This window comes from Drosophila mojavensis, unplaced genomic scaffold, assembly GCF_018153725.1.
Source record: "Drosophila mojavensis isolate 15081-1352.22 unplaced genomic scaffold, ASM1815372v1 contig_136, whole genome shotgun sequence".
Lineage (NCBI taxonomy): Eukaryota > Metazoa > Arthropoda > Insecta > Diptera > Drosophilidae > Drosophila > Drosophila mojavensis.
The window spans coordinates 16240262-16267393 of NW_025318667.1; the positions used below are offsets into that span (position 1 = coordinate 16240262).

The 27132-nt window shown below is 37.7% G+C and overlaps 1 protein-coding gene across 5 annotated transcripts in view; it reads right to left on the reverse strand.

The window, feature by feature from the left end:
• Positions 1-27132, reverse strand: part of LOC6583987 (mannosyl-oligosaccharide alpha-1,2-mannosidase IA) — an 80634-nt gene that overhangs the window by 25795 nt on the left and 27707 nt on the right. The window contains exon 1 of one of the 5 annotated variants that reach the window (XM_015161342.3): positions 22628-24141. The exons of 3 other annotated variants lie outside the window; for them this stretch is intronic. In XM_015161342.3, coding sequence (XP_015016828.1) covers positions 22628-23356 — 729 coding nt within the window. In that variant the 5' untranslated portion in view covers positions 23357-24141. Of the gene's footprint in view, positions 1-16737; positions 16765-22627; positions 24142-27132 lie in introns of those variants that run through there. One more of the 5 variants, XM_032732115.2, reaches the window with a different exon arrangement.

The following is a 27132-nucleotide window of genomic DNA, read 5'->3' on the forward strand; positions in this document are numbered from 1 at the left end:
ATTTAAAAAAAAAATTAATATAATAATTAATAAAATAATATTAATAATTAAAAAAAAAATATTAACAAAAAAAAATATAGTAAAAATATAATACATATTATTAAAATTAAATACTACTCTGACTAGCAAAGAAATAATTTATAGTCCTTTTTGGCTCCAGGCTCCCTTCCCAAGCGTGTGACAAAAGTTAAGCTATTTTTTATGAAACTTACTTTAGTTTTGTATTAATTAATTGTTTCAAATTAGTTTTGAAAGCAAGTTAATTTTGAAAATGTACAATTAAAATCCCTGCGGACCACTGTAAAAGCCAAAAAGCTTCACTCGACGCTGTCAACTTTTCTACCAACAGCATGCAAGGCTTTCCAAGTGTGTGTGTGTGTCTGTGTTAGCCTGTATGTGTGTGTGTGTGTGTTTGTGTATGTCTTCTGCATCGCATTACACACACATTAAATTTATGGCTTGGGCGAAAAACTCTTTACAACAAAAAGCACTAAACATTATGCCCACTCCATGGAGCCATTTGGTGTATATTCCAATGCCACGCCCATCGCCCACCATGCGGCTGCCTGTGTTTGGTATGAGATATATAGCGAATGCAGTCTGCTGGCTATTCAGTGCTTTGGCTAAGCGAACATTGAGGCAAGTGCTTAGTCCACAAATATTTCATAAAAATCAAGCGAAATGCCAAGCGCACAGAGCGAAAGGGAACCGTTTAATGATCATTTTATGTGGCAAAGTATGGGTAGTATTGGGCATTGGGTTTAAGGTCCATTGAGTAAGTCAGGCGGCCATGTAAATCAGTTATTATGCAATAAACTCATTTGAAAGGCAGCAAAGCAAAGCAAAGCAATTGTAATACGATGCCGATACATGGAGGGGCCGGAAGGGAGGTGGAAGGGCGGTGGTGGTAGGCTAGCGAGGCGTGGCATAGCATCCACTTTATTAGCCTCATTAAACGCACAGTCCTCGAACTGTGAAAAACTTGGCCGGCGAGCAGAACTCTCGAATGAAATTGTGCTCATGATTGCGATTATGGTTATGACTGCCGAGAATTATTGCTCGAGCCAGGATTCTTAACAGATGGTAGAGCCATGGCTGTGGAATGGGCGTTCGTTCGTTCATTCCGTGTGTGTGTGTGTGTGTGTGTGTGTGTGTATTGGTTAAAGTTTTTCACAAGCTTCGTTAGACGCAACCAGGGCAGCATCCAAATCTAATTACCAAGCTAGGCTGAGCCAAGGAAGTCGGTGCCCACAGCAATGGCCATGCAATTAGAGGCAGCAGCAGAAGCAGCAGCAGCAGCAGCCATACGAAAATCATAGCACACTATTTTCAGTCAAGGTCTACTTGGATGCCCCACTCCACACCTCCCTACCACCGTCCCTTCTCCCCTACACCACACTTGCCCGCAGCTCACCCAGAGCAATCGTAGCAGAGATAAGTGACGAACGTTTCAGCGAGCCTCTGCTAATTGCCTCGCTTATTGATGCAATCCGGTGTAGCAACTGAAGCGTTCTGATTTTGCATTTCGCATTTCGCATTCGCTAATTGAAATTGCAAACCAGCCAACGTATGCGATATATAGATGCCAACCGTATACTATATAAGCAGATAACTACGAGCAGATTTCGCAAGCTCCATTTGCAGCTCTAAATTAACAAATTTATTTCATCTGGGCTCAGCCAACAAGCACAAGCATGGGCTATTGTCTGGATCATAGGGCATTATACTTATTATTTATAATATTCGGGTGTTATGGGCTGCTTAATATGCGTAATAATAGTATTGCTGTAGATATCAATTATGTTATAATAGCTAATACTCTAGTATTCATTCGAATATGAAGCACAGGCTGTGCTAAGACCCTACTGAATTAGCATAGCTATAGAATCTTTAACACCCTCTAAGCTAAATTCTTTGCAAACTTGAAAAAGAAACTGAAAAATCGGAAACTATAAATCTGCTGAAAGAGCGGGATAAGTCAAAGCCAAAGAGCGAGAGCTGAAAGTGAAGCAGTATAGATCTGTTAAAACATTTAACAGTTAACAGTTAAAGTAAAAGAAGTAAAATTTGTAGGCCTCTTAGAGAAAATCTCTTAGAGTGGCTTAAAAGTCGAGTTAGCCCATAGCTAATGAGCTCATAAGATATTCATGAATTGTCTGGCCTGGGTTTCACATCTAATTCAATGAGAGTCGAGAGTTTATATTCTGAGCGTCTATCGTTTATCGATTGAATTGCCATTCACATGTGAGTGCGACATTATTTGTGGACCCGGTCGTCGTAATTTGTGACCGGGCAGGGATCTGGCGTGCAGCTTCCGACAGCAACGGGTCCCGCATGCCATGTATGTATGTATTCTCCGCATTATCATTTGAATCATCATTATCATCCGCTTTATTATCATCTTTACATTTATTTATTATTGTGGCGGGATAATGTTGTTGCTGCTGCTGCTGCTGCTGTTGTTGTTGTTGTTGCGTGGCGGCGTGTAAAACCAATTTTTCATTTTGTGCCCGTCGAGCCATAAACTTTTGCGTATTATTTTTTATGCGCTGTCATAAATAAAAAATAAAAAAAGCAACAACAACAATATGAAAAAATAAAACGTTTTGTTCTATGCAGAATCTAGTCGATGGGCGGACACAGCCCATTAAAGCGTGCTAATATACGATTTAAAATAAATTGCCAACAGAAAATAGATTTCACGCCCAGCGATTCTCACCAGCCGTTGCTCTGTGCGCTCTTCCAGAGATCTGTGTCTTTAAAATGTTGACAACAGCATACGTTGCGTATACGTAATTTGCACTCTGACATTTGCACCCATATGCGCTGTATAATGTCTTTTATGCTGGCATCAAACTCAAAGTCAAACTTAATTTATGAGTCTCAGATGCGAGAGAGCGAGAGAGAGAGAGAGAGAGAGATAGCAGGCGAGAATGCGAAGGGTTCTCTACCCCTCCTGCCCTTACCACTGTGGAATGGGCTCCTGGGTAAATTCAATAAACTTATGAAGTTACCGCGCATCAAATGCGCTCATTTTACTGACGATGAATCCTGTCAGCGTCCAATGAATCGGGGACAACGTCTTTTACACACACACAAAGACGCACACACACACAGTCCGCTGCTGCTGTTGCTACCTGTTGCTACCTTTTGCCAGCTGAAATCGTGTTAAGCTTTTATCTCATTAGGAGCGCTAATGTGCGTCATCAAGTTAAAAGCCAGACACTAACAATAAAAAACAATGCAAAAAAAAAAAAAAGGATAAAGAAAACATGTTTTTTTTTTTTTCATAGCAGAAACCACATGATAAAAAATATTATTGGCTTTCTTTTTAATTTTTTTTTTTTACTATAATTTCTGTGCACTATCAATGTTTCACAATTCACTGCACTTTTGTTGTATAAATTTTAATTGTTCTGTTGCATTTTTTTATTTTATTTTTTTTGCTGGTTTGTCATTTATCTTTAGCACCTCTCGGTCTGTTGTTTATGGCTGCTGATTGTGGTTTGAATAAATCTATATTATATATAGTTTTTTAAATAACAAAGAATATTGCAGTCGGGCGCCATCGACTGCATAATACTCGTGCACAGTACAGTGCAACAGTAGTTGAATTTGGTTTACTACAGCAGTTAGTGAACAATCTATAGTAATTTAATTGTTTCGTGTTAGGAGCTGTAGCTTTAATGTGGATTTTCCCGATTTCATATTGATATAATTATGAATCTTTATAAATCAACAGAGGAGCTTATTTATGCAGTTTGAAGATTCTCACTATAGTCTTCTTAGATGAGGTCTAAGAAAAGGTAACTATCAAATTTTTGCGCCTATTTTCCGATATTTACTCTTAAATTGAGCTGATGATGCTCTTGAAATCCATCAACTTATTAGACAAACTTATTGCGGTAAGAAAAATATTCCTAGTTGATAAGAAATTTAAAGAAAAGAGTTGTTCAGACGGTCAGTACAGCACAGATAACTGTAACTCATTCAAGCTTAGAATGAATATTAAAATTTAATTAATACAATATTCAGATATTCTATCAAAGACTATACAATCTAATCAAAGATAAATAAAAGCTTATTAGAATACGTTGAAATCCAATTGAATAATATATCAATCATAGTTGCCGGTTATGATATGATTGAAGATCATTAATAATACTCGTTTCTAATTCTAATGAATTTTTTATCAGAATACACTCATATTAATATGTAATAAGTAGATTTTTGTTATTGATTTATGAATTACAATTAATTTACATCAATATGAAATCCGTAAGTAAAACTTTTCTATAGCAGACTTATTCCCATATTAATATGTAATATTCTAAAAACACAAAACTCATACGCCCCATAGTCCCAGGCCCAGGTCTCTTGCTTATGCCAATCGCATTTGTGTATATGTGTGTGTGTATGTGTGTGTTCAGCGTGCATAGAGCATAAAAACTGATTTATTGTAACATCTCATGCGCTTTCCTTCCTATTTGACAACCAGCTGGCCAACGTGCGCTGGCCATGGCTAGGAGCTGGTTCAAAAATATCCTGGCATTCGGTATAAAAACAAAAGTGCTGAAAATGCCAGCCAGTGACATTTACGACAGCGCTTGTGGCTCAAACTTTAAAATGCTTTTGTTGACATGCAGTTAACGGGCACCAGCAGCAGCAGCAGCAGGAGCGGACGTGGAATGTGAATCTATAAAGTGTATATAAATATATACATACATACATATCTACATGCCTGAGTAGTGGCAGCAGCCGAGGCGCATCTAAATTTGGCCGTGGCTCGTAAGATCAAATTTGTGCCAAGGAAAGTCAATAACGCGTCATGAAGTTATTTGCTTAAACTTGCCATATTTGTTGCATATATACATATATATGAATATATTCTACAGGTATTGCAAACATATGGAATATAAGCTAGATTGTGTTGCAAAAAAAGCTCAACATGGAACTCTAAATATCTACCAATTTCTTATTGGTCTACAAGGATATCTAATAGAGGGCATGCCTTTACTCATATACGTCAACTAGAGCCCATTCGATGTGAAGTCGAATGAACGAGTGAGAGGAATGAATGATATTGAATGAGGCGCATTTCAGGTCCCATAACTTACGGTCTTCAGTAAAATGAGAGAGCGAGAGCAAATGAAGTATTAAAACTGTAGCTGGCCACTATAAGAGGTAAGGGACCAGCACTATGGTTAGCCATATCGATGGCTGTCGATAGTTGACGTGAGTGCCATGATAAGTAATGGCGGAAGAAGAAGATAAAGATCGGCAGACTTGAGTTAAGGTTTGAAGAGAAAAAGAAGAAGAAGTAATGTAAGCTAAATCAAATTAAGAAATAAAGCCTCCTACAAAACGGAATGAGAAAGATTTTATACATAAGCTACTTCGAATAACCACTTCGTATTTGTTCGGCTCGATCGCTCGTGGTCCGAGCAGTGAAAATGAGGCACGACAAAGGACGTGCGCTGTGAGCGCGCTCTCTCTCTCTCTTTTTCTTTATGCTCACTCCCACCCTGTCGCATCGAAAGGATGGAGACAGGCATAGGAAGCCAAAAATATATATAAAAAACTCTAGAGATTTAAAAAAGGTGAAAAAAAAAGAAATTAATTTACCCTGATTTGGTATAAAAATATTTATTTGGTATTTAATGCATCAGTCAGTATTTTTGTAGACATGCAAGTTATTTAGTTGTACAGTCGAGTACCGATAATTCGATTTGGCAAGAGGATCAGCTTTTTTTTATGTACACCTAAACTCAAATTATCAAGAACGAATTTTTTTTCAAGGGGATAGATTTTTTTTTTTTTTTTTCGATTTATAGCGATTTTTGATTTAGTGGGTTATCGAGATTCGACAGTATTTCAATACTAAACAATACATATTTATATAAGAATAATAATGAATGGAGTTCCATTTTTTATATAGCTCTCCTTATCTCTCTCTCTCTCTCTGCCTTTCTCTATTTGTAGCATCAAACGGCGCATTACGTTGGCTTAGTCAAAGAGTCGCAAATAATTATAATGACAATTTGAAATTGAATAAACTCTATTCGCTAATCAGTGCAAACCAGAGGGGAGAAAATACCAAAAACAAAAAGCCATAATTGAATTTAAATTATTTTTGCTCTATCTCTCTCTCCCCCTCTATTGTTTCATTGCGTACAATTCGTGATGCGAGCTGAATGAAAGTTTATTTAGTTTGAAATGGCGCTCGAGCCGAGCATTTCGTATGCAGTTTGACAGCCATGCAAATGAGCTGGTGGTTGTTCGCCTGGAAAGCTATGAATATGATTTATGGCCGGGACGGAGCGGCCGCAGCTTCCCCAGCTTTAAAGCCAACACAAATTTGCATATGCAATTTTCTAATGTCCTAAATGGCAATTGGTCGAGGCAAACATTAATGAATAATGCTGGGCTCATTAGGGGAGAGGCGAGGCGAGAGCGAGACAGGTCGATGAAACCATCTGGCAGGACAGTCTGTCGGCCATATTCAATAATGGCCATATACATATGTCTTGACCAGGCAACGGCTTTATGCGAATGCCTCACACAAGGCATTTAGAGCGGCTGGCGACTCTGTTATAGCTGCTGTAATTCAATTTATTTCATAGCCATTGCCATTGCCATTGCCATTGCAGACAGCTGAATGCTGTTTCTGTTGCAATCACATTTGGCATTACAGGGAAACCACTGCCACAAATTGGCCCAAATGCCAGTTGGCCAACAGCAACAACGCAGTGCCAGAGATTACAGGTGTACAACGGGCCAAAGGAGCAGCAGTGCATGTAACTTATGGCCGGCAAATGAATTGAGCTTTGCATCAGCGATTCTATCATCCGGCCTCCATGGGCATTACGCTAATCGCCCACAACAATATTCGTGATGTTTGCCAATACTATTTGTATCCATTACACGTATATTTGATTATATTGCCATGGCCCGAAGTGAAGCATAACAAGAGCAAAAACTTGGACATTTCAAATCTGATCACTCAGCTCAAAAAAAAAAAAAAAAAAGTGGTAGATTAATTAACTAATTTAATTGGATTAAAGGATATCCCTTGCTTTCTTTGCCTTTCTCGGTTTATATAAATTTTAAAGATCTAATAAATATTATAGAAAATTTTTATAATCTTTACAGCAGTCTGTGATATACATATGTATATAAGAATATTTAGAATATTGCCGTCTGTATAAGATTTCCCTGAAGCTAGCCATATATATGCTATAGTGATATAACTAGCGAGGGTATTTCAGGGTCTGAAGAGCTTATTGATATGACATACGACAGTAATATGACACGTTTATCCTTTTTCATTTAGGCCACACAATATCCCTGCTTAAGCTATCTTGTTGTTCAATATATGCTATATTATGTTGAAAGTAGATGCATAAAATAAAATATATATTTATTATTAGTATATTAGTTACTTAGTTAGTTATTAATGAAGAATCATGGAAATAATAATTGTGTGCCTACTCTTACTTGTTCTTTAGATGACAAATCGACAATCGACGTGTGGTCAAGAAATGAGGCCCAAATTAAATTAGTAAAAATATTATGAAAAAAATAATAAATAAATAAAATTAAAATAAATAAATATAAAGGAAAATAATGAATTTATGAAAGTATGATTTTGTTATAAGCGCATAAAGCCCCAGTCCCATTACAGCATTTGAACATTTGTCTACAGATGGACATGGCTATAAAAACTCGAGCATCGATACGGTTTATGCTTTATGAGAAACATGGTTCGACATATAAATATATGTACATACTTATATGATGATTCTATTCTTACATTTTATTCTGTGAGATCACTGTACCTAGTATATACCACTTATGCAGGCAATATGTGGCCCATTTATACTGATATGAAGATTAACTCATCTTGTCGAACTCATTTCATTATCTATTCAAATATTAAGTTTGTTACCAGAGATGCGTCCAAGCGTAATACAAGCAGAGAGTGTATATGTGTGTGTATGTGTGTGTGGGTTCACTTATATTAATATGCATGTGTTTGTGTGTTGTTAATAACATCGTCAAGCCCAAATGTTTGTCGGCTAGTTTCTTGCTGTCCGTTGTCCTGTCAATCAAGTGATTGAGCACCGAGGACCAATTCCAAGGTACACACACACACATACACACACATGCGCACCCCCACTTAGCCACTCACACACATACATATATAAATGAATAGCTCAGCTAGTTTTCATAGTGCCACTCTGCCACGGCGCTTCCTTCCGCTCATTGATTTGGCGTTTGAGCAGCCGGACGTAAGCAAAAATATTCCCATCATCGTCCTAATCCAGGCACAGCACTCGCAACGATGCTGTCAGCACAATATTATCAAAGAGACAACCGAGACAGTCCAGACGGCAGACAGCAGGAGCAGCAGCAGTAGCCGCACTCTCTACGTGGTGGACAATCCAATCGAAGTCGACCCAGCGCTTATCGGGTCGCAGCTGACCTTCGCAGCCTAAAATTATGCAAAATAAACTAAAAATTAAGCAACCGCTCAACGCAAAACAAATATTTGCTTGATAGAGCAGTTGGGCAAATGGACGAAGGGACGGTCTTTTTTTTTGTTTTTTTGTGGAAGAGGGAGGAGAAGGGGGTGGGAGCTGTATATTGTTGGTATTTTTCATTGAGATGCGGGTGCGTGGCTGTGTGGTGCCACAATACCGAAATTTGTAGTTAAAATCATTGTTGTTGTTGTTGTTGCTGGAGCAGACGACCACAAAACCAGACATAAACACTTCACGACCAGAACTTTTCGCGAGTTCCAGCCAGCTACAACAACCAACAACCAACAGCCAACAACAACAACAACAATAACAACTATTTGAATTGTTGTTTGAAATGCGTAGCATTTCTTGAATGAAAACTTCAAAGTTCTCAGTTTCTCAACTGTTGTCGCTGCTGACGACTATCTCAAAAGTTTTTCAAACAAAAATCGAGCAAGTGAGTAAGAGAGACAGAGAAGGAGAGAGCGAAAGAGAGAGAGAGGAGCAAACGACTATATTCCAAAGAAAACCCAGCAGCTGTTCAAGTAGCTGCAATACGCCGCCACTCAAAGCGATCAAATGAAAATGGAACTTGAACAGAGTTTTCATTGCGGCAACACAACTAGCACATACCCTGCATTTGCATTCAATGAGGAATCCAGTTGCTAATAGTGTAGAGCTTATAATAAACCACTAAGCAATCAGTTATAAAAGTTATTGCGGTATAAAAAGCCCAATTGATTAGCTTTCATGGGCTCGTTAAGTGTTTGCGAGGCAGCCTTCTGGCTTTTATAGCCATACTCATAGCCGTTTTACACATACTGTTAAGAGACTTTGCTACATCGTTTCTATTGGTAGTTAAAAGAACATAAAATTTTTGCGCTTTATCGATATGTTAATATGAGAAATTATCAAAATATGCATGAGAAATGAACTAGATGATGCTCTAGAAGCGGATCTGTCATAGAAGTAATAGATTTATTGTTATTATAATGAGTATGATCTAAAAAATAGTTTTTCGTACGAGCACTAATAATATTTCTGTTAAATTGTTTTTTAAATATATTGAGCAAGATATTTAAAAACGATTTTCAATTATATTTTGAAATTTAAAATTATTGGAAATAAATTTTTTGTTTCAATTTTAGCTATAAATTGTACTTTGGGGTTTAAAAAACTAGATGCTGTGGAATAATTATATTTTCTTTATTTTTCTACATTAACTATATAAGCCATTGCTGGATTGTTGCACAGTTCGCTTTCTTACTTAATACTGTCCTGGTTTTATCGATATTATATTATACGATAACTAGTATCGATAATAGATCAAGCTCAGAAATCAGCTTTGCCGATAGTAATTAGTGTTGCAAATTATGCTAAATAATGACAAATGGTTCCTCAACAGATAAAATTCTGACTTTTGAATCAAATTTTTAATTTTTTAGCATTAGTCCAATTTCGTATATATTTATATATATATTTTTTAAATAAACGTATATCATATGAAATAATAACGATATTAATTACAACTTTAAAGCGAGTCCCCACAAAAAAAAAGAAGAAGAATAATTAGCTGAAGGTATATAGACTTTTGTTGTTTAATTAATTAATTTATTAATTATATTGTTAAAATATATAAGAAAAATATGAACCATTTAATCTCATGTAAATTTCGCCTTTAGACAGGACAAATAAAACATTTTTTGTTTTTCAAAAATATTGTTAAATTAATAATGCAACAAAATAAAGTTATCGACCTTTAGATAATTAATCAAATGCCTTACGCCCGTTTCAGGCTTCAAATTACATGTTTCAGTTGAATTTTTCTACAACTTTGATTTATAATCTTTTCAGAAGCGGCTGCAAAATGCACAAAATTCTCTAAATTTATGAAATTTGTATTGAATGTAATATGCGTGCCACAGTTTTTGGTGTTATATATATTTTTATCACGCCTTGGCCTTGAATCGTTGAGATTCTGGCAACACTTTAGCGGAATTTGTTGGCATGCCTCAGGTGACACGCTGAGGAATATTTTCCACAGCTCTGACTTATATAGCTCAGCACTACTATATATGACTGTACCACGTATGTTGGATCAATATTAATAAATTAATATAAATATTATAAGCATGACAGTGTTTGCTTATTTATGATTCATCTGCCACAAAAAAAAAAAAAAATAAATAAATAAATAAACATCGTCAAATCTTTGACATCTGTGACTTTCACATATCTAACCGCCTTGATGAGGTTAACAGAGTGTAGTATATAGTTTGATCAACTTGTCGGTTTTCATAGCACTTGAGCTGTTAAATCGTACCAAATGGCCTCGAAATGCGGTGCTGATGCTGCGGTTGCCACCAGATTGAGCCAAAGTGCTGACTTGCTTCTTTTTTCTTTCTTTTCTCAGTCAGTTGTTGCGTCTCGGTTTTTAGGATCTCATCACATATTTATGAAGGCGACACGCACTTTACGATGCCTACGACACACACACACACACACACATACACACTCAAGCACATTGAAACTTTTTTTTTTTTGGGCGCGCGACTGCCACGCCCACTTGGACAATATTTGAACTGGAATGTTATAAAAATATTGTTAGAGCCTGTCGCAGCTGCTAGCCAGCGCCTCAGTGTGGGATTTAATTGAACATTCTCGCTAGGCAATCGTTAGAAGTACTTGGCGAGGCGGTGCTCAGCTGGTGCTCAAAAATTCATATCGACTTTGGTGCAGAGTTGCGGCTACTGAAAATCATATTCAGTTTTCTTGAAAATAACCTAGCGGGTGGTCAGTCGGCTTTTGTTTCTGAGTTTATTTTTTCTATATTTCTTCTGACCAAATTCAAATCATGGTACGACAGCATAATCAAAAGTTTCAGTGCAAAAAAGTTATTGTCGAGCAAAGCCCAATTGATTAGCTTTCATGGGCTCTTTAAGTGTTCGCCTTTAAGAAAGTGCTAGACAGCCTTTCGGCGTTTATGGCTAATTCATAGGCATTTCGTACACGCCTCGAGGAGGTTAGCCACATCGTTTCTATGCCGCACTCATTGGAACTCGAGACCATAAAACATTTCTTTTTATCGATGGCAATTTCCCCAGTGCTAAACACGAACAGAACTCGAGCTGTCCGATTTTGCCCGGCAACAATAATTTAAGTGCAAATGCGAGTGCGAGCATTTGGCCAACGTTTGCTAGGGCTGAGCGACTATCGTGTTATTTAGCAAACGTGACACGAGTAAAAACGATTATATAGCGTGAAGAGCTGACCATTAGTTAGGTTTGTATCTAAAAAAAAGTCCAGCTACTAGTTTTGCCTAGTATTATTAACTACTGAAGTATCGATAGTTATCGATAATACTTAAGATTGATATAAGCTAATTTTATGGCTACCCTCTAGGTTATGTATTCTTGCCTGGATGTCTATGCTAAGATATTAAGGTTTACTATGCATTTTCATTTTCGATAAAGTCAATGATAACATTTAGAATTTTCAATTATCAATAACATTATCGATAGTATTTAGCAGTGATATAAAACAATATATTGGTTACTTTGCAGAATATAAATTATTATTGATTTTTTAATCAAGTTATCGATAATAATTGGCATCGATATAAGCCAATTTGAAGACTTTCAGCGATATAGCTGAGTTTTGCTAAAATGTCTGGCTACGAACGATGGTATAGTATACATGGTAATCGATTTCCAATCAAGTTAGTGGTAATCTTTAGCATCGATATAGGGTAATATAAATTCTTATCTTTTTATCTAAACTTATCGATTATGAATCGATGTAAATCGATGTATAGTTTGCTTGGGGTTACATTGACATATATGTTTCAGGTAGTACACCCATAACATTAATAAAGTAATTTCGTTTGATCAACTCGTGTCGTCCAGTGTCGCCCCCATCTCTAAAAGGGACATCAAGTAGCACGCTGTGCAGTTTCGACCAGCAGCTAGCAATTAGAAAGAGTCGTTAAGCAAACGACTGCTGAATGTTATTTTCCTAGCTGCTGCTGCTGCTGCTGTTGCTGCTGTCTATTCGACCATCAATTACAGCGCAATTTGTAAGTAAAAGTCAGTGGTAAAGTTTTGGGTTATCTGCTCGACTGATGCGTGCACGTTTTGTGACGAATGGGCCACTGTGCGGCAATTGAAATGAGATATTATCCTCGATTGCACATGAGTTATACCAGCTATGTATGTGCATACATATATGCATGATATGCTATGGCAAACGGAGCCAAGTTAATCTATTTAGCCAGCTAATTGAACATCAGCAGCAAGTTACTCTACAACTTCAATTTATTTTATCCTTTTGTTTTTTTTTTTGCCCACTTTATGTTTCTCTTTGTCAGAGATTCGTGCTGTTGTCAATCAGGCGAAAACTTGAAGATTCAACATTCCACAAGTTGGGCAAAGCGTAGCTACCGTACAGACTGTACTAAATAATTGACTGAAAGGGAGGCCACTTGATTGATAGCCAAAAGCTTTTTATGCTATCAAATAGTTAACGAAGCGTAACAGGTAAGAAATACCAAAAGAAAAACATCCTTTGCCATGGCTGATATGGGTATATGTGCCTGCCAGTGTGCGAGTGTGTGTGTGAGTGTTTGCGTTAGGTTGAGTGCGCCACACACAATCACACAAAATGCAGTTGCAATCGCCTTAGCACTACCCCCCACTTGAAAGTTCTTTACCTTGGGGCATCAGAAGCAGCAGTTGCATCTTTTAAACTTTGGATGGAACAGAGCTGCTGTCGTCGCATTTTTTTTTTCACGCCAAATGTAGCTTTTTTTTCATTTTTGCAAATTGTTAATTGTATTTTGATGAGAATTTGTAATACAATTAACAACTTGTAATCAAGCATCAGACTCAGGGGCAAATTTTAGATCAGTTCCTTAGGCATTAAGGATACCTCGTAGTTTTGCTAAGGTATTTGATTTTTGTTAGGTAGAGCTGCGCTCGTTGAAGTTAAATTACTCACGTACAACACGTACTAATAAATGAAGTGTATTGAGTTTAGAATGAATCGTTAGTAGTCAATCTAATAGCTTTTAAATGTTGAAATATTTAAAGAATTTTGGATTTTTTTTTTTTTTTGATAATGACTATTAGGGCATAAGTAAGGAATTGAGTATAGTTTTTTTGATGATAGAGAATTTAAGAAATAAAGTCGTAAGCAAATTGCTATTAAAACAATTCTGTCAATTCCTTCCTCTTTCTCTCTCTTTTCTCGGTATAAAAAATAATTATGCATTATAAATTATGCATAATTTTAGATAATAATAATATTATTATTAATTTTAGCTGTTTTCCCACAAGTTTTCTGTCATAGGAAACGTCTGAAAATAAGGGAATATAATGAAATAATGATGTGTTTTAGTTAAGAGATTCAAAAACATACATAATTACATATATATATATATATATATATATATATATGTGCAAAATATTTTCAGCTATAGCTCAGACTTAACTTGTAGTTCTACTCAAGAATATACATGTGTATACTAAATAGATTCCTAAATGTTTATCTCTTTCAATAGTTGTGTTACGCGGCATAAAAGTATTTAGCTTTCGGTTTCCTCCAAAGTTCTCAGCACTGTTGATATTGTGGTCAGTGTGGACTTGATTGTCTGTGGGCAAAAATGAACATGTGTGTATAAATGTTTGTATGTGTGTGCGGTGCAAGCTGAGCAAAGACCAATTCGAAATCCCAATCGCAACAAGCTGCAGATACATTTCAAGAGTTGGAAGTTCAGCGGTCAAACATACAGCTAGGTTTTCATTTAATTGGATAAGAACTTTGAAATGTGAATGAGATGGGACAGTAAAGAGCTCGACGGCAATGGCATAAAGTGGATTTATTTCTAAAGATTGACAATGTCGCTACAATTCAGTCAATGGATATCTATGGGAAAAAGTTCAATTCATTCAGTTTACGTTTTTAATGCAGGCAATTTGCATTGGTTGAGCGAGAGGGAAGGAAAGATAGAGAGAGAGAGGCGGATGGAGATAGAGGGAGAGACAGAGGGAGACATAGAGAGAGAGAGAGAGAGAGGGACAGAGAGAGAGACAGACGGAGGCAGACAGAGAGAGAGAGAGAGAGAGAGAGGAGAGAGAGAGACGGAGGGAAATAGAGAGAAAGATAGCGAGAGAGAGAGAAAGAGACGAAGGCAGATAAAGAGAGAGAGAGAGAGAGAGAGAGAGAGAGAGAGAGAGAGAGAGAGAGAGAGAGATAGAGACGGATGAAAATAGACGGAGGGAGAGATGAATCGATCAATTGCGTTTTACAGCTACGTTTAAAATCATTCAATGGACTTTCGAAAAAATCTAAAGCAATCCAACCCAATCAGTGATAAAAATGCGTGCAGCATTGGCAGCCGCAACACAAGCGGAGAAATGTGTTTGTGCCATCATTCGTGGCAGCATCTGCGTGCGGCTCATCTCATCTCCGTCTCGTTTTCAATTGTGAGTGTGTGTGTGTGAGTGTCGGCAAACGTTCAATGTGCCATGTCCTTGTTGGCTTTCGGTATGCCTGCGCTTCAGGACATTTCTGGCTGGTGTTCTCTCTCAGCACTCAAACCTGTTTTGTATACGCTTCATGTCATGCGGAAATTGAATAGTTTCCGGTATCGAACAATGATTACTTTTGGTTCCCAAAACGTCCGTCCACACGGCTAAGACAAGAGGCGGGCAACTGAGACGCCAGGTCGCCAGGCCAAGCCCAGTCCTGCCAACGTGCAACAAAATTGGTAGCTCTTGCATTTTGGCATAGATTTTTGGTCCCATAAATAATGCGAGCTGCTACTGCTATTGAGCCTGTAGTTTGGATACGAAATTGTTGTTAATTGAAACGAGTTCAGTGCACCACCCTGGTGGGTATTTTTGCTTCTCAGTGGAAAATGTATAGCTATATATTTTGTTCTTGCTCTGACATTATTCCAAAAAAAAAAAAAAAATAAATTTAAATATTTATGAAGCTACAAAGCCAATAATTGAATAAGATTTTGGCTTTCATTTATATATGGATTTTCATATTTTAATATACGATATAGACATAAGATATAAGCCATATTTAAATATAAGACAACACTATTATAACGAAGCACTCTATTCAATCGCTTCCCTGAACCCATCGAAAATGGGAGATTAGAGATACTTGGCATAATAAAAGTGTATAAAATATGCAGAAAGAGGCATGACAGATCCCAAAAAATATATATTGTTGATCAGGGCGGTGAGCTGAAACGATTTAGCCCTATTCGTCTGTTTATTCGTTCGCGATCGATCTCAGAACCTATAAAATCCAGAGACTCTATTTTCTTTTTTTTAGTTCCCTATTAAGCACACACAGATCGAGTTAGTTTCGAAAAATCGATAACTTTTCCCATTTTAGTGATATCGATCAAAGTCCTTATAAAAAAATAGATCTCCTACATGTTTATAGCTAGAATCTGCAAATTCGGCATAAATGTAGATTTTTGTGCATTTTATAAAATCTTGCTTTTTGTTATATTTGGGATAATAAATTATTATTGCTAATGACCTTTTAGCTGCTTATTAGCAGCCCATAGCAATTCATTACGCAATACTTCAATTACTTCAATATTCATATCACATATTAGAGTACTCACAGTAAAGAGAGTAGAGAGTATAGGGTATATAGCATAAAGTATCAATAGTTTTTTCTCCTGCCCAAAACCCTAGGTAGTAACTATTGTAAATTTTTTCTTTTTCTTGTTTGTTACCTCTTGCATTTTTCACAAAATTGCAAAAAAGTTTTTGCCATACATCAAAGGCGTGTCAAAGTCTTTAAAGCTTGGCAGGCAAAACTCGATTTTTTCGATATTTATTTTCTGTTTCCTTTGCATTTCTTTAGCATTTTGTTTATGCTATTTTTTTTTCAGTTGGCTGTTGGGCAGAAGAATAATTCATGGCATTGTAGAGTTATATAACGCATTAGTCGATGCCGGAAGAGAAACAACAAAAAAACAAAAAGCCATGGAAAGAAAAGAAGAAACCCTTATTTGCTTTTTGCTTGCCCAGGATGACGCCTCCCCGTGACATTGGACATTCCGTGTCCTTGCCATATCCGCTTTGTGCCCAATTGAAGCTTATTATTCCAAGAGTCAACAGCACGAGTTCCAATTGCCGCTGCCAATGCCCAGCCCAATGACGAACCCAATACCATTGTCACCTACCTGCCCAACCATATTGCATTCAGTGTTCAGCGCGTTTTATCAGAACGAAGCCTTAGCATTCCAGGCAGCCTTTATTTATGCCACATTTGCCGCATGAAAACCCACAGTTGCAACTCACCTGCAAATAGAAGAAATAGAGAAAACGAAAATTGGGATTTAGATTGGGGTTTGACTCTCAGTTCTACTCAGTGCGGTTCAGTTCGTTCGGTGGGTGGCGTTAGCAGGCGGCGCCAAGACCAAGGCGCGTGTTTTCCATTTAAAGAGGCTGCTTTGCATTGCAATTGTTGCTATAAAATATGCGACGTCATGACGGATGCGTCTCGCTGCTGCTACCCAACTGATTGGGGCAAACAGAAAATGTCGGAAAATGGAACGGGAAATAGCTAACGGAAAATCGCTTAACACTCAACATAATAATAATAACGATGCAAAATAAAGAATTATGTTCATGTTGCGCAAGCTGATAGATTGTCTCGCCATGAATTTGTAATCATTCAATTATTATTGATTGCAGATCTGTGTTAGCTATTATCGATAGCTCGTCTGATGAATATTTTCTAGGATTACGCATTTGCAAAACCATTATTTTCTACGTGATTTTTTTTTTTTTTTTTTTTTTTTTTTTTTTTGTAATTTTGGGCATAGTGGTGCGAATTATTAAGAATTTTCATTTGAGCGTTGTGTTTATTGAAATATATATGTCATATATTTATATAATAATATTTTAAAATATTTAAATATATTTTTTAATATATTATATATATATTGTATATAATTAAGAGTGTTTTATTCGAGCATTATCTACTGTAGAATACTCATTCAAGGTTTTTTTTTTTCGATGTGCCACCCTCTAGGGAGCGAATTGAGAAAGTATTAATGTTTCTTAATTCGAGAGTATACACGAATATATGCTCTAAGTTTCAAGAAATAGTTTAAACCGACATACGTACACTTGGGCATACGGACGGACATTGCACAACACCAATATACTCATTTCACATTGGCGAATGAGTATACAAATTCTTTTAGAGTACAAATTAGTTATCAATTAGAAAACTATGTAAAATGTGTGTTAAATATTTTAACAAAATATAATAATTTTAAAGAGTTGTAATTACGAAAATGTTGTTATATCTAAACAAGTTATTAAATATTTTTTGTATTGACAAACATTATTATTATTGATTTACATTTGGCTCTGCTGATATTTCAGAGCGTAAAATTCGTCTGGCAAATATTCAGTTTTAAATAGAAAAATAATTTGATTGCTTAACGATTCTCGTCTCGATGTCAATTTGATGAAATTCATTCAAGTATAGAATTTCAAATTCAGCTGAGGCGCATTTTTGGGTCAATTACAAATACTTGAGCGGAATGGAAATGCAAAAATCTGATGCGCTGCCCAATGCGGGCAATAATAATTTTAATTTAAATAACAGGATCATCGTTTAGTCAATTTTGTTCTTTCATTTTATTTTTCTGTGCTCTCCACATATAGAAGGCACGTGACGAGCCGGCGGCGGTATGTTGAGAACGTTAAGGAATGTTCCCAGCAAAGTTCGGTTCAGAACCCCCTTGGGGTCAAATGTGATTTTGTTTACCTAAAAGTTAAGCAATTTATTATTAAGAAACTTTTACAAGCGTCGCTACCAAAAGAGCGAAAGAGAGAGATAAGCAGAGAGAGAGAGAGAGAGCGAGAGTAAGTGAGAAAAACAGCGAGAGCGAGTAGGCCGCGCCTCAATTTTAATGCGAGGCTAGTCCGAAATGTATGCCATATACTTTAATGGGATGACCTGTGTATGAAAAATGAGCATATTAAATAAAACATAACAAGAAACTCCGGCCCAATTCCGGCCCAACTTCGGCCGGGGCTAAAGGCCATGAATCGAAACGCTGAAGGGCTGCCAAAAGCCGGGTCGTTACGCTCACAATGTCAGCGCGCAAGAGTTTGAGTTACTAACAAAATATGAAGTAACCAATAAAGTTTACAATCGCTGCATACATATATTAGATCCTAAATGATTTAATGAAATACGGGCACAGCTGTAGTCGGATTCTAGGAACGGCCAGAGCAGAACGCTAGACAATCTCGCTCGTAATTGTGGCAAAATTTTATTGACAAAAGAAATGGAAGAAACTTTTTCCGATCGAATTGAGTACGATATTTCCTTGGAACTGAATGGACTGTGGATTTAAATAGAGCAGTCGAGCGGCAGCGACTTAGCTATGAAACCTTTAAAGTTCTAGTTTCTTTCGATATAGTACTTTAAAAGCTTCATAATGAGTTTAAAAAGATTCAACCATCTTAAGACTGGGGAATAGTAAAGTATAGTAGAGTAGACAGTATATACTCTGAAAATTAGCCAAGAGTAATCAAGTTTCAAGATCTAAAACTAAAGAGAATACAGTTTTAGTCCGTGCCTAGATATATCTGCTATATATTTTTGGTTTGAGTTGTCTATACGAATCCATTCCAAATTTAAAACCTCTCTGTTATAATAGATATAGCATTTTCGGATTTGATGAGATTAAAATACCAACGAGCATAGTTATCAAATTTCAAGTCTTTCATTTGCCTTCCGGACAGCACAAAAACCAATATACTCTCCCTGATTGCTGAATGTGTATACAAAATAAACCGGAGCAATGCAAAGTGCGCTTAAGAGTTATTAAATGGGCTATTAAATATACATATACGGGTAGTCCAAAAATTATAGATAGTTAAAATATATTATGAGAAAACCTATCAAAAAGTCTAGATCAATTTAAATAAAAGGAAAGACAAATAAGAGTATGCCAATCACAACATTGATAGATTCCTTTGGATTAAACATATGCATATATTTATCAAATATTATATTCCAAATCGATTTCAAAAAGAGATAAATAAATACTATCATCATGTATGCTAAAAGAAAAACAAACAAAAAAATCTTTACATCCTACGCCAATCAATCAGGTCTCCCACTTATTGAGGTCGATTGAGGGATGAGGAAACGGAAACGGCTAAAAATTAACGTTGTTCATTAATGAATAACGCATTAAATATGCATCAGTTTAATTTGTTTGTTGTTTTGCTGTTTGCATGTTTTCCGTCTCGTTTCAACACAGCAAATGCAAAAACAACAACAACAACAACAACACAACAACAACACATAGCCATACTATATGAAAATAAAAATGCAAGTAATTAATTTCACACGGAATAAGTTTGCAAACTTAATTGGCTTAGCGTTGGCTTTTGACTGATTGCCAGCCAAATCGGACCGCGGCAGTTGGCGGTTGACGGGGGCGGTCGAGGCTGGGGAGCCGGAGGCGGGGCTGGCGGCAGTGGCGGGCCGCAGCACGGGTCAGAGCGATAAGTTTTTTAGCATTAAACATTCAACAACATTCACTTAACGTGCGCGCCTCTCTGCCCTGTGCTCCACTTCACTTGACTCTGTCCCACTCGGCTCTCCACTCTCCCCTCTCCACACCTCCCTCCTCGGCTCGACGTTCGCGCCTCGTTTTCATTCGTGCACTTAACTTTGCATTTGCAATTGCCTTCGCAGCAGTCAAAGCTTTAGCCTGAACTTTGCCATTGCACCCCTGAGCGAGAGAGGGAGAGGGAGAGGTAGAGGTATAGGCAGAGGGAGATGGAAGCAATTTCGTAGCTGCAATCGGATTCGACATAAGAAGCTTTGGAAAAATGCGAGATGAGAGATTTAGTGGTCGTCCGCCCCATTAAGATGCGAATACAATGATTTTTTATTTATTTTTTTTAACTTTTTTTTCTCATTCTATTTCTCTACAGAGATTTTAGTTTTGTTGAGTATTTGTTTTCTATTTTCCCAAGTGCCATTAAAACTATGCTAATTATTGTAATCAGCCCCAAAGAGCGGAGAAGAGACACAGAGAAAGACGGAAGCTGAGAGATGGCGATGGAGACCAACTGTTCATATATCATTCATAGCGAGTTTATTCAGTTTGGCCGTTGGCTTTGCAATTGCCGGCGCGAAGTGCGCAAAGTTTTCCGTCGTAGAACGATTGAAATCAACTGGTTCTCGCGCGGGGCAGCTGAACTCTAGTTGAGAACTGCATACAGAGCCACTGGTCGATCTGAGATCGACAACCGGTGATTGGCGATCGGCTCAAAGCATTTAGGCTTTATACTCGTTTACACAGAGTATATTGGTTTTGTGTCGTGTACGTCTTGCTGTCCGATCGTCTGTTCACCTGTTCGTAGGAATGCAAAGCAAAAAATTTGAAATGTGAAACATGCGCTCGCTTGGTACTCTAGTTTTATAAAGAAAAAAGATAAAGATACACAATACTGTATTTTAGTCTAACCGAAAACTCACTATTGAAGGTTCTAGGGAGATACAAATTTCAAATATGTGTGTAATGAGCAAAAGATTAACAATAGATATATTTAATCTTATAGGGCGAGATAAGCTGCAAAAGTTTTCACCCTCAAAACTTTAAGAGTTAGCAACTTAAAAATAGCAGAATTATCTCCTCTACAGTTGATCCAAAAACAATATTAGCGCCTCTTTGGGGTACATCAAAAATATGCTACAATTTTGATGATCATGGAATTAACCTCTTGCCCGAAAGATGTCAGAAGGTAATAGACAAAATATGGAGGATATACCATTTCATATTTTGCATAATAAAACAAAATCGTGTTTAAATTTCACTAAAAACCATAATCGAAATTACTTAGTGAACGACCCATCATATGTATACTTATAGTTATGTTAAGCTACTTTTAAAGATTTGCCAAAAATGAAATGCCTGCGCCCTTTAAGGGGGTGGTAAGTCGTTTATAACTTTATCTCACATAGTTTTGGGTCTGGAACCTCAAATTATGGCATGGGAGTTATTATTTAGATTCTCTATATATCGATGCGCGATCCTTACTAATGCCGATTTCTAATAATTCTATGCAGTTTTACTAGAGATTGAAAATTAGGAATCTCGATTCAACTATTTTCGCAACATGAACGAGTATTACGCAGTCAGTAGTAGTGCTCGATTGTCACATTCTTGCTTATTACTTACTAAAGAATTGCGAATTTTTTATTATTTACTATAACTTTCACAGCTACATTGTTTTGTAAAAGAAACAGATGCTATAAATGCGAAAGAATGCTTTAATTATAGTAACTAGAAACTAATTAAATTTTAACTATACAAATTAAGTGAGGTCCAGCAATATTTTCAAAATTATTCACTAAATGTTTCACTCAATATTAGCCATAAATATAGGGTAATATATAATATATTATAGATTCAGATCTAATCAGAGCAATAATAATCTGATAAGCTTCCGAGGAAATCACAAATGGGCATTATTAGGGGCTTTTAATCAGAAATATATATACATGTGTATGAAAAAATATATGTATATTTATAATATAAATTATATTATTATAAATTAATCATAGTTTAGTTCTAAGTTATTTGAGGTTTTATTATATTTATTTTTGCGCATATTACAAAAGAAAATATCTTAAATCGAAAGTGTATAAAAAAATGCTTATCTTATGCAGACAGAGTATGTTAGTAATGATATTTAGAGCTCCCATCTGTATAGATCTAGCTTGGCATGACAAATTGAAAATATCATTTCTTGAATTGTTTTGGGTATCGACTATGCCTTGAATGAAAGTGCACTAACTGTTATTATAATGCAAGTTTAAAGATAATATTAATTGTTGCTGTTGCTGTTGTTGTTGCACTATAGATGACAGACAATGCAAAATGACAATAACAATGAGTCGAACATAAAAATGTGTAAATATTAAAAAAAAAAAAATATTACAATCGCCAGCAATACGCAGTGAAAGCTACTAGATAATAAATCTTTCCGGAGTTGTAGGTGAGACGTGCCGGACCTTTAATTTACCTGTTTGACATGTGCGCGACGCTCGAATTGAATGCCCGCCGGATTATGATCGACAATGTCTAAGACCTGCTCTGCTGCTGCTGCTGCTGCTGCTGCAGTTGTTGTTGTTGTTGTTGCAGCAGTTGTTGCTGCTGCTGCTGTTGTTGTTGCTGCACTTGTTGTTGTCGTAGGTGGCGTTTGCGTTGTAGCTGGCGCTGCTGCTGGCAGCGATATGGAATCAACATTGCCTTCCATTAGCGCATCCGCCGCTTGCAGCATGTGCGGCATCGGCATTAGATTAATGGCGCCAATCGAATTGGAGTTGCTGCTGCTGCTGTCAGTGTTGCTGTTGCTGTTGCTGTTGCTGCTCCGTAAACCAATTTCGATAACAATTTTATTGGGCTGTGCTGCCTGCTGCTGCTGCACGGAGTGCGGCTGCGCTGTGCCCAGCAGCCGTTGCAAGTTTCTGGGATGCGTTGCCGCTGATATATAATTGAGATCGCTCTTGGATAGATGATGCTGTTGGAGCGTCGAGTACTGCTGCTCGACGAGGGCGGCGCGCGTTTGGGCCGCCTGATGGCCGCCATTGGCGGCCGCCGAGTCGCTGGCGACCTTTTCGCGCAGCTTCACGATATTCGATATGTTGATGCTGTTGGTTAGTGTGATGCCCGTGATGCAGACCAGCACGATGGTCAGCAAGACGCCGCAGATGACTAATGTGGGCATGCGAAAACATTTTCGGCTGCACATTTTGTACGCACACTTGTTGGCTCAGTTATCGGGCAGAGTTATCGTTGATCGATTGTTATCGCTGACGAGAGCGCACATATACATATATTACTACTACTACTATTTCGTGCTCAATTCAAATACAGTTAGAGTTTCTTGTTGTTGCTTTTGCAGTTTTGTATTTGCTTTAATTTTGTAGTCTTTGTCTTTTGCACTTTAGCCCCGCCGTCGCCTGTGGTCATACGGCTACGGCTTCGGCTTCGGCTTCGGCTTCGGCTTCGGCTTCGGCTTCGGCTTCGGCTGCACTCGACTCGTCTGGGCCCTGAGTTCGGCTCTCGATTCGCTTTCGCACTCTGCCGCCCGCTGTGGTCAACGTCTGCCCCGTTGCGCTGCTGAAACTCGAATGCAACTGCAGCGGCGCAGCTGAACTCAGCGCATTGCTTTGACACCGTTGTTACTCGCTTTCGTTCTCGCTCTCTTCGCAGCTTCAGCTTTGTCTCTCGCTATTTTTTATTTATTTTTTGTTTTGCGCTCTGCTGCGATAACTTCAGCTGCACGTTCACCTTGGCGCCGGCGCCGCCGCCGCTGCTGCTGCTGCTGACGGCAAAGCCATTGCAGCTGCGCGCTGCGCCAAGTCAACTTGCATGACGTCGCTCTGTTGTTGTTGTTGTTGTTGTTCTATTGCGTTAGATTATATTTAGCTTGTTGATACTGTTATTGCCTTTGCAATTAGTTTGAATGAGCTTTGAGTTTGCTGTTTCTTTTTTCTTTTTTAAATTATTATTATTTTTTTATTGCTTCTGCTGCTACAAAGGACCGTAAATAATACCAAAGAAAGACATGAGTAAGACACAAAATCCCTGAATCCACAACATATTGGAGTTGAGCCTGAAGTCATTCGCTCGCCAAGCTCAACTCATTTGCCTATTGCAAAGCAATTGCTCCCTGTTTAACCACTAATTAAAATGTCTGCAACATGGCTGGCCTCGCTTACTGTAATTCACGTTAATTCCGTTGACTTCTTCAATTCATGGCACCCCAAAATCAAGTAAGACTTCCCTAACTGGGACTGCCCGACTTGTAGTTACCCTGCACTCTGCCATAAAGCAATATTCCATTATTCGTTAGATTTGCAAAGTCTTGAACTCCTGATTATTGTTATTTTATTTATTTTTATTTTTTTTTTTAAGCCAATATCTGGGAGGTTGACTAACAGGTCTCCAAAATTCAAAATATATAAAGTCTCTGTGATCATTAATAAATAATATCGATTTTTATCGATAGTATGAAAAAGCGAAAATATAAAATAAAAAAATGGTATATATAAAATTTCAAATTCTTAGCTTTCTTAGCTTAAGAAATCGCAGAATTTACACTCCAAATTTGTAGACCAACTAGTAGTTACCCTGTAAGTGCGTTTTACATCTGACTCATTTCAGTTGTGCAGCTCCATTAAGCTTTAAATAGTTAGCGAACTTTTTTTTCACAGCTGTTTTCCATGCACTCTAATTAATCGAGCGACTCTAAACTTTTCTGGGAAAACTGAAAAGTTTTAAAGGCAATACATATATAAAAACTATAAATTAACTTTCTACTGCACTTAAAATAATATATAGTTTGTTTATAAAATTCAAGCTGGCTCAATTCAAGTCAAAATCCATTAGTTCTACATACCCACTGACATGCTTAGACATAGGGTATGTAGATATGCAAGCTATGCTATGCTTTTGCCACTATTTAAGGGCTCTACGTCTTATTTTTTCTGCTTCAAATTAATTAAACAACGAAGACGCAGCTTCATTAATTGAAATAAATAGAAATACAAAACGAAAAAAGAAAAGACAAAAAAGGAAAAAAAAACAAAGCTCAAGATTGCGACACAAGCGGAACGTGAGAAAACTGGATGTGGATGGGTGTGCTGAATAAATGGGCGGAGGGCACGAGAGAGAGAGAGAGAGGGAGTGGTGGGCAGTCTCAGTGGGTCTGTGTGGTGTTGCGGGGTGCAACGTTTTTATTACTCGTCGATGTCATTTGCCCGAAAATATTTCGACTAGGCAACAGGCGTTAATATTCAATTAAGCGAATTCTTCGCTGTGTGTGAGTGTGAGTGGGTAAGTATAAGTGCGTGTGAGGGAGAGAGAGAGAGAGTGTGTTTGTGTGCGTTGTATGAATTATACGCTCGTGCGTGTGGAAGCGTGTCAAAGCTCTCGTATGTCGCTCAATTAAATCCGCAAGTTTAACCCAAACCACAAATAGAACAAAAAGCCACACGAATCCGAATTCAATTTCACAGCTGAGCCAGGAATCCTACGCAGGGCGCAGGGACTCTGGTGGGGGCCGAGACCGGGTCCGAGCACGTGTGCTGATCCCATGAAAATAAAACGCTCAATCCGAACAAAAGCGAGACTCAGACGAAGGCCACGGATTTGACAAGCTGCATAAAAGGGCATTACGAGAAAAAAAGCTGATTTACAGCATATATATAGAAGGAGAAAAAGTTTAATTTCTTAATTACTTTGCGATAATTATGGGAATGGAACTAGAAGAGACTGAGGATGCCTCGAGTCTTCCTTTGTCCAATTCTAACTGTCTGAATGAGAGAGCTCTATATAGATCTTGAATGTTAAATGGAAGCAAACTGCAGAAGGTTCTATAAAAGGGTATTACGAGAAAATATATGTAGAAGAAGAAGAAGTTTAATTTCTTAATTGCTTTGCAATAATTATGGGAATGGAACTAGAAGAGACTGGAAGTGTCTTGAGTTTTCCTTTGCCCAATTCCAACTGTCTGAATGTGAGCGTTCTATGTCGATCTCTAATGATAAACGGAAACAAACTGGACCCGAATGAAAGAGTATTACGAGCAAAAGCTCATTTACAGCATAGAAGAAGTGGAAGTTCTTAATTACTTTGCGATAATCATGGGGGAATGGAACTAGAAGAGTTTGAAGGTGCGTTGAGTCTGCCGTTTCCCAATTCCCAATTCCAGCTCTCTGAATATATGCTTTAATATTAAACGGAAGCAATCAGGAGAAATTTCCATTCACCATAAACCAGACAATGAGAGATGCCTAATGAAGGCTGAAAGACTATTGGCTTTGTTGGCAAAACAACATCGAAATGTTCTCCTAATTCCACTCGGCACTCTTAACTATTATGAGTAAATGGCCTGCTTATAGTAGTTGCTGCTGTTCGGCTGAAATAACTTAACCGGGCTTAAGTGCTTGGGCGATGCGTTTATATCATTGCATTGTTGTTCGCAGCTACACTTAAGCGAACAGTACTTAAGGTGAGCAGACTGCATACAACAATATAATGCTGGAGAAGAATATGCATAGTTGGAGCTCTCGCATGCCAATGCACAAGATATTTTATTTGTGTGATTTTCGAGCGAGCATCTCGTCAAGTTTCGCCTCGGCTTTTGAGTAATTATTTTCAACAGCTTTTCGCTGGCGCTGCTCAAGGCGGCAGACCAGCAAACAGATTGCATTACGGACATAAATTTAACCAAAAAGCGCCCACCCAACGTGGCCCAGCCGCTGCTGACAATGGCACAGCCGGAAGTGTAGAAGAAGAATAAGTTCTGCATTTATGCAGGGACACGGCGTCTGTCTCACTGTGTGTGTGTGTGTGTGTGCGTGTGTGTGTACCTCTATCTCTATCTCCTGCTATCTACCTCTCACTCTCCTTCTCTCTGTGTATGCAGATTTGCGGCAGGACGTTGGCAACTTTATTAAATTAGAGTAAGTAAATTGAAATTTTGCATAGCATAGTTTTGTGCGCAACGCTTCGTATACG